Source organism: Vulpes lagopus, chromosome 3, assembly GCF_018345385.1.
Source record: "Vulpes lagopus strain Blue_001 chromosome 3, ASM1834538v1, whole genome shotgun sequence".
NCBI lineage: Eukaryota > Metazoa > Chordata > Mammalia > Carnivora > Canidae > Vulpes > Vulpes lagopus.
Window position 1 is genome coordinate 65,381,350 of NC_054826.1, and position 12,591 is coordinate 65,393,940.

The window sequence follows — 12,591 nt, forward strand, 5'->3', positions numbered from 1 at the left end:
TTTAAAAAAAAAAAAAAAAAAAAAGAAAAATTGAGTTTAACCTTTTTTTTTTTTTTAACGAAAGCACCAAACTATTTTCCAAAGTGGGTGTATAATGTTTCATTTTCACAGCAATGTATGAGAGTTCCAATTTATCCACATCCTTATCAAAACTTGTCTTTTTTATTACAGTCATTCTAATAGGTATGTAGTAGTTTCTCATTGTGATTTGAATGACTGATGATCTTGAACATTGTTTCATGAACGTACTAGCTGATGTGGGAAGCAAAGCAAAAGAGAAATTATTAAAATTCCTTACTGCCTACAGCCCATTGACCAGTCCGTGAAACAGGCAGAGTGACATTCCTCTAGGGACTCAACTGCCTCAACGTTGATACTTTGCTAAGCACAAAAAGCAATCTTAGCCTGATCCCCAGGATCCTGTAAGTCTACCTTAACATATAAAAAAATTCCTTAGGAATTTCCTTTATCTCTAATCTACCCTCCCAAGATATGTGTTGGCAATCATCCACCAAGCATACGACCCACTGATAGACATCTAAAGGGTCTCATGACTAAGGGTTTGCTAGACGGTAATAAATTACCTTTTCCCAACAATAGCTAGCCCCTTCAAGGTCCTGGAAAACTTACTTCTAAATTCCTTAGAGACTTACATTATTCCTAACCCCCTCCCAACTTGAAAGTATATAATGGGCCACTCCTCATGACCCCAGCTCTTTCTGCCCACGGGTCCTGTCCTCGTGCTTTAATAAAGTCACCTTTTTGCACCAAAGACTTCTCAAGAATTCTTTCTTGGCTGTGGCTTTGAACTCTGATGTCTTTTCCTACATCATTAGCCACTCATATTAACTTTTTTGGTAAGATGCCTATTCAGACACTTTTTAAAGTTGTATTATTATTTTTTCATTTTTGAGTTATAAGAATTCTTTACATAGTTCCGGACACAAATCCTTTATCACATACATGATTTTTAAATATTTTCTCCCAGTCTGTGATTTGTTTGTTCTCCCGGTATTTGGGGGGGCGGGGGGGGGACAAGTAGGAGGGGCAGAGGGAAAGAGAGAATCCTGAAGCAGGCTCCCTGCTGAGCAAAGGGCCTAACTGTGGGGCTCCATCCCAGGACCCCAAGATCATGACCTGACTCAAAATCAGGAGTTGGCTGTTTAACTCCTGAGCCACCCAGATGCTCCTTTCTCTCAGTATTTTGAAACACAGAAGTTTTTAATTTTGATGAAGTATAATTTATCAACTTTTTTCTTTTATGGATTATGCTTTCAGGGTCATATCTAAGAACTCTTTGTCTTAACACAGGGTTATGAAGACTTTTTATGTTTTCTTCTAAAACATTATATCAGTTGCTTTTAGCTTTGAAAGACAATTCTATTTGTTTGTTTAAAAAATTCCTAATGAAAAAAAAAAATTCCTAATGTTAAATTCATTTTTAATAAACAAAGAAGTGTTTCTACTGTCCACAAAGTATATTAATGTTATCTTCTTTTTTTAGTCATCTACAGCCCAGATTTAAGTAAGTTCATCTTTCCAAGTTTGTTGAACAATTGGTCACAGAATAAAATAACTCCTCCTTTGGCTTCCCCATAGTGTGTCAAGAAATCCCTTTTGATGCCATGCCTAAGGGAAGATGATTTCCTTTTGACTATGATTCTGCAGGTCAAGTCACCTGCTGGTGGACTATGTACAGCTAATGCCTTCCAGTTTGAACACCTCGATTTGCAGAAAGCACATCCTTTCACTTTTCATCCACAAACCTCATATTAGAATCTTATTATAACTTTGTTGCCAGAAAACTCTGGCAATTTTTTACTAAGGTAGTTACAAAGAAATAAGACTTTTGTGACTGGCATCAACTTTTCTTTAAGGAGACTTATCTAAATTGTAAGCTCTATAAAATCAAGGCCCATATCCAGAGCAATTTTATTTCCCTCACTGTTCCTAGCATAGTGCTGAGTTGTTAGTAAGTGCTCAATAAATATTTTTATTATAGCCATACAATAAAAGGTAAAATGTTACATATTTCAATTTAATAATGGCATTAATGTGATTTGTATCCCACTGTTTTTCTAAATCATCAAATGAATAGCCATTTGTTCAGATTGTCTGTCTGTCCTTAAATCTCAGCATGAGTACTCTGACCTATTCTATTGTATTTGACATTTCACGATGAATTTTACTAACAAACATTAGAGCTTGTCTGTCAGAATGGGTAGCATTTCCTGTACCATGCCCTTTGTTTTAAGAATTTTACATTAAGAGATGCCTGGGTGGCTCAGCAGTCGTGATCCTGGGTCCAGGGATTGAGTCTCGCATCGAGGGAGCCCATTTCTCCCTCTGCCTGTGTTTCTGCCTCTCTCTCTCCCTGTCTCTCATGAATAAATAAATAAAATCTTAAAAAAAAAAGAATTTTACATTAACCATTTTTAAGTGTATAATTCAGTGGTATTAAATACATTCATATTTTGGCAATCATCACCACCATCCATCTTCCCAAACTGAAACTCTGTACACATTAAACAACAATTCTTCGGGCACCTGGCTGGCTCAGTCGGTAGGACATGCAACTCTGGATCTTGGGGTCATGAGTTCAAGCCCCATGTTGGGCATAGAGCTTACTAAAAAAAAAAAAAAAAAAAAAAAAAAGTCCTCTTTCCTCCTTCCTCCCAGCCCCTGGCAACCACCATTCTACTTTCTGTCTCTATAAATCTAAATAATCTAAGTACCTCATATAAGTGGAATCATATAGTATTTGACCTTTTGTAACTGGCTTGTTTCACTTGGCATGTCTTCAAGGTTCATCCATATTGTAGCTTATGTCAGAATTTCCTTCCTTTTAAAGAATGAATCATATTCCACTTTGTTTATACATTTATCCATCAGTGGGCACTTGGATTGTTTCCACCACTCATGTCTTCTGATGGAAGGGAAGAGAAGATGGTATTAGGATATCCATGCACAAGCATGTGATATTGTAGAATTTGTACTTCTGGTCCAGTAGAATTCACCTCTATAAGGTTGATTCTAGCCTAGTGTTTATATTAGATAGCATAGTAAAGGGGCAGCCCGGGTGGCTCAGCAGTTTTGCACCTTTGGCCCAGGGCATGGGCTCCCATGTTGGGCTCCCTGCATGGAGCCTGCTTCTCCCTCTGCCTGTGTCTCTGCCTCTCTCTCTCTCTCTCTGTCATAAATAAATATAAAATCTTTTTAAAAATATAAATAGCATACTAAAGCATTTATATAAGGAATAAGGCCTATTTCTGGATGCTGTAAGTCAAGGCCAAGAGAATGGCCTCAAGTTAGAGAAAAATTATTTAACATAAGCCTTCCAGTTCACTGCCAAAAATTATGGAACTTTATACATAGTAGGTACTCCATAAATTTTTGAATGCATACTTAAATACAGATGTACCACTGTGCATAATTGCCAAAAACTGGAAATAACCCAAGTAGAATGGATTAAAAAATCATGGTATATTCACACAATAGAATACTAACAGCAATAAAAATGAGTTAACTACAGAATACAAAACATAGAGTTTATTTTTTTTTTGAAAAACATAGAGTTTAAAGAGAGAAGCCATATGTAATAGAATGCATACTGCATGATTCCATTTATGAAGTTCAAAACAAGCATAATTAAACTGTTTCTGTTTGAGGATGCATAAAGAGATAGTAACACTATTTTTTTAAAAGACAAGGAAGGAAGTGAACTCCCTAGAAGTCAGAATAGTGATTAGCCTTGGGAAAAGGGGGTTATGGCAGATGGAACCTACTGAGGGGAGAGAGGAAGGCTTTCCGGATGGTGATAATAGTCTGTTCCTTGACCTGAGTGGAGGTTCGGTGGGTGTGTTCATTTTACAACAGTTTGTTGAACACTTATGTTTTATGCAGATTTCTATATGGTCATCATAGTCCACAATAAAAAGTTTTTTAACTTCTATTATTCTAAGGAAAATGATTAAAAAATCATGTGACATAATCATACATACAGTATTTTAGCTCTTAGTTTGATTGATTAAATGAGAAAGATACGATTGACCCACTTTGAAGAGTACCAGGAAAGAACATTGAATACATTGTCTATATTGAAGTTTCCTTATTTCTAAGTTCCCCATGTGGATGCCTGAGCTCTCTAGTTTGGGGAAATGGAAATTAGAAGAGAAGCAGCACCAAGTGGAAGCCAATCGACATGGGCAGTGTTAACCTGATGCTTCATTAAAAGGCATTCACCTCAATGTCTCCCCCAGTGTAATACACTTCTTAGAAATTTTATTTAATTCCATCACAGCATGATGTGTGAGAAGTGGAAATAGTCAAATAGGACAAATCCTTCACCCTGTAAGGAGACTCCCAGGCCCTAGTTATACAACTACTCTCTCTTGAGCCATCAGAGAAAGTCAAATCAGATCAGCAAATCTTAGGAGCAGCTTTTGAAAAGAACTTCATTTAGGGAATTTCATCCAATTAAAGTTAAGTGGCAAATTGCTTTGTTAGTAGCTTTTAGATTGACACAATGAACAGCTTCCCAAGTGCTTGGGTTTTGCTAAATTCTCAAACCATTCCCCTATATATTACTGACTTTGGTGATTTTTTTAATTAGTTTAAGCCTCAGAAAGCTTAGCTGTCCTAAGGGTAGATTATTAAAATGGAAGTCCTGACTCTAGTCCAACTTGTTAAGATGTATAACATGTAACAGATCAAGGGGCTAAAAGCTTATTTAGGAAATGTCATAATAGATACTGTGACTAATTGGAGGGCACGGTCAGAAATACTTTTATTAAAGCTATCCAGCCATCACAGTAAACAGCTTCATGTCAGGTTTTACATGGGAGGGGAAAGCAATTAACCAACAGGGCAAAATTCTAGAGTTGTCATATACAAATATACATATTTGTATACATATACAAATTTGTCATTCCTTGACAAATTTATTCAGTTTCTATTCTAAACATAGCATAAATTTCTGATGTATAGACCTGAATAATTACCTAGTTCTCTGCATTTTGTGCTGCTTTTTGTTACCGATTGCAGCCTTATCTTGCTGTCTCTCTTCTTTCAGGGTCTGACATTTCAGGAAGTGGAGAACTTCTTTACTTTCCTAAAGAATATTAATGATGTGGACACTGCATTAAGCTTTTACCATATGGCGGGGGCATCTCTTGATAAAGGTAATGAAACCCAGAAATTTGTTCTTGAAGGTATAAACACTGAATCTGTAACCTATTAGGTGACTACCCCTCCTTAACAGTTAATATGTGAGTTTTTAATTGACATTGTTCTTGACCTGTTTTCGTTTTGTTGCCATTGCATGAGCCTTGCATTTCACCCTGAGAGGCCAAGCTCAGCAAATGTATTTTCTTGTGCTAAAAGCTGTGGTCAAGGCAGACGCCTATCTTCAGAAACTTTGGAACTTCTCTCATTGGAGCCAGAGTCATGACATATTTGATGTGAAGCTAAAGTCAGTATCCATTTCAATCCATTCTTTGGTGGGAAGCAATGGTTTGATTTATTTTTTGTGTTAACATGGTTTTTTGCTTTGTTTTTTTAGATAAAATCATGACTCAGATTAGCACCCCCTATTGGTTTACTTCCTACAAATTCAGTTCCAGTTAGTACAGGCAATGTGAGGAAGCAGGGGAAGTGAAAACATGATTTTCCCCCCAATATTATATCATGAAAATTTTCACACATTGAGAACAATTGAAATAATTATTCAGAGAACATACACATATCCACTTCAATTAACATTTTTCTGTATTTCCCAGATAATATATCTGTGTAAATATTCATCCCTCTATCAATCTCTCTTATTTTTTGATGCATTCAAAGGAAATTATAGACATAAGTCATGTCTGAATACTTCAGCATGAATGCTAATTGAAGTTCAATATCTGTTTAAAGTTCCCTTTTGGGACACCTGGGTGGCTCAGTGGCAACGTCTGCCTTTGGCTCAGGGCATGATCCTGGGGCCCTGGGATCAAGTCCCACATCAGGCTCCTTGCAGGGAACCTGCTCCTCTCTCTGCCTATGTCTCTGCCTCTCTGTCTCTCATAAATAAATAAATTAATTAATTAATTAATTAATTAAATCTTAAAAAAAAAAACCTAGGCAACTATTTTAAATAAAGTTCCATTCTGTACCCCTTCATAGTCTACTCCTGCCCTGATGCACCAAGACAACCTTAATCTGTGTGTTTTTCCACCATAGATCAATTTTGTTTGTTCTAGAACTTCATATAAATGGAATTATCCAATGTATAATCTTTTAAAGTGTTTCTCAGTGTGTTTTTGAGGTCCATCCATGTTGTCACGTGTAGAGTAGTTTGTTCCTTTTTTGAGTAGTAATTTCTTGTATGAACACGCCACAATCTGTATATCTATTCTTTCATTGGTTGCCTTATCTGTTTCCAGTTACTGGCTACCTTGAATAAAGCTGCTATGAATATTTTTGTGTTCGTCCTTTTGAGGACATGTATTTCCATTTCTCTTGGATAAATTCCTAGGAGTGAATTGCTCGGTCCAGGGGAAGGTATTTATTTTATAAAAAACTGTCAAGCCCTTTTTCACAGTGTATCTTTTTGTATTCCCACCAGCAGTGACAACAGTTCGTGTTGTTCTACATTCTTGTCCACCATTGGCAGTATTCTGGGGTGTATATAAAGACATCTCATTATGTTTTTCATTTGTATTTCCTTGATGACTTCTGCTACTGAGCAGTTTTCTTGTGTTCTTGTCATTCAGATATCTTCTGTGGTGACATGTCTGTTCAAATATTTTGCCCATTTTTACTAGGTTGCTTGTCTTATTATTCACTTGAGTTCTTGAAACAGTCTAGGATACTAGTCCTTTATCAGATACATATATTGTGAATATTTTCCTAGACTGTGACTTACCTATTTATTCACTTCCTTAATGATGTCTTTTTCATTTGCAAAAGTTTTCATTTTGGGCAGCCCCGGTGGTGCAGCGGTTTAGCGCCGCCTGCAGCCCAGGGTGTGATCCTGGAGACTGGGGATCGAGTCCCACATCCGGCTCCCTGCATGGAGCCTGCTTCTCCCTCTGCCTGTGTCTCTGTCTCTCTGTCTCTCTGTCTCTCTCTCTCTCTCTCTCTCTCTGTGTGTGTCTCTATGAATAAATAAAATCTTTTAAAAAAAAGTTTTTAAAAAAATTTTAATTTTGATAAAGTTTAATTTATTGGATTTTTTTTTATTATTATTACTTTCTGGTCCTAATAAAACCTTTATCTTCCACCAAACTGTGAAGATACTCTCCTGTATTTTCTCCTATAGGCTTTAGGGTATTAGCTCTTCCATTTCTTATGTGATCAGTCTCAAATTAATTTCTATATATGGTGTGAGGTAGAGTATTCCACATGGATATCCCGTTGTACCAGCACTCTTTGTTGAAAATGCCCTTCATTGGTTTGCTTTGGCATTTTATCAGAAATTAAATTACGTTTTAAGTGTAGGTCTGTTTATAAGGTCTCTATTCTGTTACATTTATCTATATGTCTAGCTATGAGTCTATATCCATACTCAGTCTGATAAGTACTGTAGCTTTATAGAAAGTCTTAAAGTGTCAGGTATTATAAATCTCCCAAGTGGATTCTTCTTTTTCAAGATTACTTTAGATATTTTAGGTCCTGGGGATCCCTGGGTGGCACAGTGGTTTGGCGCCTTCCTTTGGCCCAGGGTGTGATCCTGGAGACCCGGGATCGAATCCCACATCGGGCTCCGGGTGCATGGAGCCTGCTTCTCCCTCTGCCTATGTCTCTGCCTCTCTCTCTTTCTCTCTCTGTGACTATCATAAATTAAAAAAAAAAAAAAAAGATATTTTAGGTCCTTTGTGTTTTAGAATCAGCTTGTCACTTTCTGTGTAAAAAAGATGTGGGATTGGGGCACCTGGGTGGCTCAGTTGGCTAAGTATCTGCCTTCTGCTCAGGTCACGATCCCAGAATCCTGGAATGGAGCCCTGGGCATCAGACTCCCTGCTCAACCAAGAGCCTACTTCTCCCTCTCCCTCTGTCCCCCCCTCCCTTCGTGCTCTCTCTCTAATAAATAAATAAAATCTTAAAAAAAAAAAAAAAAGAGGTGGGATTGTGATTATAACAATATTGAATATATGGATTAATTTAGAGAGACTTTAGATTAGAGAGACTTTAGATTTCTCTCAGCAGTGTCTATGTAGTATTAAGTAAACAGGTCTTACGCATACTTTTAGAAATTTATTCTTACGCATACTTTTAGAAATTTATGCCTAAGCATGTTATGGTTTTGATGCTACTATAAATGGAATTTTTGTTTCATTTTCCAATTATTTGCTGCTATTACTAAAATACAATTGATTTTTGTATGTTGTTCTTATATTCTGCAATCTTGAGAAATTCACTTTTCTAGTTGTTTCATAGATCCATAAGGTTTCTCTATGTAAGCAATAAAACTGGGCCTTCAGTTTCTTTGTAGGAAAGTTTTGGTAATTTAATTTTTTTAAAAAGATTTTATTTTTTTATTCACAAAAGACACAGATAGAGAGAAAGAGGCAGAGACACAGGCAGAGGAAGAAGCAGGCCTCATGCAGGGAGACTGATGTGGGCCTTGATCCCAGGACTCCGGGGTTATGCCCTTGGCCGAAGGCAGGCACTAAACCACTGAGCCACCCAGGAATCCCTAATTCCTTTAATACATAGGTATTCTGAGTTTGTATTTTATCTTGTATGAATTTTGATAAGTTGTGGGATTTTAAGGAATTTTCCCATTTCATCTAAATTATTGGATTAATGAAAAATCACTCATAATATTCTATTATTATCTTTTCAACATCTATAGAATCTGAAATCACCTCTTTTTCCCCTAACATTGGTGAATTACAGCTTTTTTCATTTTTCTTAGTTTACCGAGGGGTTTGACAATTTTGTTAAACTTTTCAAAGAACCAATTTTTTACTTTGTTTTTTTTTTTTTTAAAGATTTATTTATTTATTTATGATAGACAGACAGAGAAAGAGGCAGAGACACAGGAGGAGGAAGAAGCAGGCTTCATGCTGGGAGCCCGACGCAGGACTTGACCCTGGGACTCCAGGATCGCGCCCTGGGCCAAAGGCAGGCACCAAACCATCGAGCCACCCAGGGATCCCCTGACTTTGTTTCTTGTATTTTTTTTTCTATTTTTCTATTGTTATTTCCTTTCTTCTACTTATTTGCAGTATATATTAGTTTTCTTTTTCTAGCTTTTTTTTTTATTTTTTTTTTAAATTTTTATTTATTTATGATAGGCGCACAGTGAGAGAGAGAGAGGCAGAGACATAGGCAGAGGGAGAAGCAGGCTCCATGCACCGGGAGCCCGACGTGGGATTCGATCCCGGGTCTCCAGGATCGCGCCCTGGGCCAAAGGCAGGTGCCAAACCACTGCGCCACCCAGGGATCCCTTTTTCTAGCTTTTTATGATGGAACTTTACCTACCTTTTCTAAGATAGGTTTTGAAGCTATAAATTTCTTTTTAAACATAGTTTTATCTATGTACCACAAATTTTGATATGTTACATTTTGATTAAACCGTTTGAAATATTTTCTGATTTTCTGAGTCCCTTAGATAACTCATATATTATTTTATTTTTTTAAGATTTTTTTATTTTTATTTTTTATTAATGAGAGAGAGCATCTCTCATGAATAAATAAATGAAATCTTAAAAAAATAAAAGTTTTTTTTAATTTCCAAATATTTTTTCTAGATATATTTTTGTTTTTTAATTTGATTTAGTTCTTTTTTTTTTTTTTTGATTTAGTTCTATAGTAGAGAATACACTATAAAATTTCAGTTCTTTAAAATTGATTGAAACTTGTTTAATGGCCTAGCATATGATCAGTTCTTTGAAAAATGTTTTAATACATTTGAAAAAAATGTATATTCTGCATTTTTGAATGTAGTGTTGTAAAGATGTCAGGTCAAAGTGGTTGATAGTGTTCAGATCTTTTATGTCCTTACTGACTTTTTTGTCAAGTTTCTCTATTAGGTAGTGAGAGAAGGATGTTATTATAATGTGCTGCCGAAGCAAGCACAGAGAGAAAGATGTTAAAATCTCCACATGTCATGCTTGCTTCAGCAGCACGTATACTAAAATTGGACGGATACAGAGAAGATTAGCATGGTCCCTACATGGGATGACATGCAAATTCTTGAAGCATAGAAAAGAAAAGAAAAGAAAAAGAAAATCTTCACATATGGTGTATGGATTTGTCTGTTTGCCCTTTAAGTGATGACAGTCTTTGCTTCATGAATTTTGAGCTCTGGTATTAAGTACATACACACTTATTGATTAGGATTATTATGCTTTCCTGATGAATTGACCCTTTTATCATTGTGAAATGTTCCCCGTTTATCTTTAGTAAAACACCTTTTCTTGAAATCTACTTTATCTGATATTGGTATGATTACTCCAGCTTATTTTATGGTTCTTATTTGCACAGTATGCCTTCTTCTATTCTTTTATGTTCCTCCTATCTGTGTCTTAGGTAAGTGCATCTCTTCTAGGCATATAGTTGGATCTAGTGGCCTTTTAGCTATATCTCTTTGCATTTTTATATCTTAATGCTTTCTCTAGAAATTATAACCTTTCACAATTCACTAAAAGTTAGTATTGTGCCGCTTGAGTAAAATGTAAAAAACTTGCAGTCATATAGTTCCATTTACCATCACTGTATGTTTTATGCTATAGTTGTCATTTATCTTTCTTCTGTACATATATAATCCCTACAATACAATATTAGGATTGTTGCTTTCAACAGTTTTAAGAAATTAAAAAAAAATAAAAAAAAAATAAAAAAATAAAAAAACAGTTTTAAGAAATTAAGAGAGGGGCACTTGAATGGCTCAGTGGTTCAGCATCTGCCTTTAGATCAGGTGGTGGTCCTGGGATCAAGTCCCACATCACCCTCTCCATGGGGAGCCTGCTTCTCCTTCTGCCTATGTCTCTACCTCTCAGTCTGTGTCTCTCATAAATAAATAGATAAAATCTTTTTTTAAAAATTAAGAGAAAAGATCTTTTATACGTACCCACATTTGCCATTTGCTTGTATTTACCATTTTCAGTGCTTTTCATTTATTCCTGAGTATCTAAATTTTTATCTAGTATCATTTCTCATCAGTCGGAAGAACTTCTTTTGTCCTTTCTTTGGTACAGATCTGCTAGCAATGAATTCTCTTAGATTTTGGTTGATCTGACAGTGTCTCTATTTCACTGTTGGGTACTGCAATATGTAAGTTATAAATCTCACCAAAGCACTGCCTGAGACTTTATCAACACAATCTTGCTTGTTCAACACTTTTAGGTGGATTCCTTAAGATTTTCTAATATAAGATGATGCCATCTGCAGATAGACATTATTTTACTTCTTCCTTTCCAAACTGGATGCCTTTTATTTCATTTTCTTAATCCACATAGCTTTTTTAAAGAACAGTTGCTTGTTTGCTTGTTTATTTAAAATCATACCTCCTTTAACCTTGTAGAATCTCTTGAAAAAAAAACAAACTAATGGTATCATAGAGGTTATGTTTGTATGGGTAACAACACAGGGTTATTTCTCCAGAATAGCTCTGTTTCACAAAACGGATTTGACAGCATCTGAAAATCCAAAGATACAAGATTTAAAGTCATCACTTATTATAAAAATAAAATTAATAAGTTCCTCTTTATATTTGCATACCTGTTTTTTTTTTATTTTTTTATTTATTTATGATAGTCACAGAGAGAGAGAGAGGCAGAGTCACAGGCAGAGAGAGAAGCAGGCTCCATGCACCGGGAGCCCGACGTGGGATTCGATCCCGGGTCTCCAGGATCGCGCCCTGGGCCAAAGGCAGGCGCCAAACCGCTGCGCCACCCAGGGATCCCCTGCATACCTGTTTTGAAAAGCTCAACTAAAGACAGTAAAATTCCTTTAAAGAACAATGATCTAGGATGAATCACCATTTGTGTTAAAATTATAGGGTGTATAAAATAGAATGATTCAGGGTAGTGGTGGCAAAGGAAAGTGCAACCTAGTGGTTAAAAAAAAAAAATGTTTCTTTCAAATGACTTCAGGCCATTTCCTAGGATGTGCATTCTCCATATAATCCATGCCTCATTATCCTTGCTAATAGAGGCAGTGTTACAAATTATACAGTCATATCTGACATCCAAATATATGTTTGGCTTTGAGTTATAAGATATTTAGCATTGTTTTGACTTCTTGGTTTGTTTTATCTGTGTAACTTTGGATTCCCTGGGTATAAAACGATGGATATCTAGGGGAAGCTGGCCTAGATTCATACTAAGTAGCAGGGAGAAGCCAAGTGTATTCATTTCCTAGGACTGCCATAACAGATTACCTCAAACATGATGATTTAAAAAAAAAAAAAAAAACAGAAATTTATTCTCTCACAGTTCTGAAGGCCACAAATCTGAACTCAAGATGTTGGCAAGGCAATGCTCCCTCTGAAGCCTCTAGGGGAGGATCCTTCCTTGCCTCTTCCAGCTTCTCGTGACTCTACTCACTCCTTGGCTCATGGCTGCAGAACTCCAGTCACTGCTTCTATCTTTACAGGGCCTT

At 36.2% G+C, this 12,591-nt stretch overlaps 1 protein-coding gene and 1 non-coding gene across 7 annotated transcripts in view; both read left to right on the forward strand.

The window, feature by feature from the left end:
- MICU1 (mitochondrial calcium uptake 1) overlaps positions 1-12,591 on the forward strand; it is a 248,469-nt gene that overhangs the window by 215,407 nt on the left and 20,471 nt on the right. For all 6 annotated transcript variants that reach the window (XM_041748273.1, XM_041748278.1, XM_041748275.1 and 3 more), the window contains one exon: positions 5,072-5,180. In XM_041748273.1, the coding sequence (XP_041604207.1) occupies positions 5,072-5,180 (109 nt within the window). The remainder of the gene's footprint in view (positions 1-5,071; positions 5,181-12,591) is intronic.
- LOC121488508 lies at positions 10,101-10,202 on the forward strand. Its single transcript, XR_005987127.1, has one exon. It is a non-coding gene; the product is annotated as a U6 spliceosomal RNA (small nuclear RNA).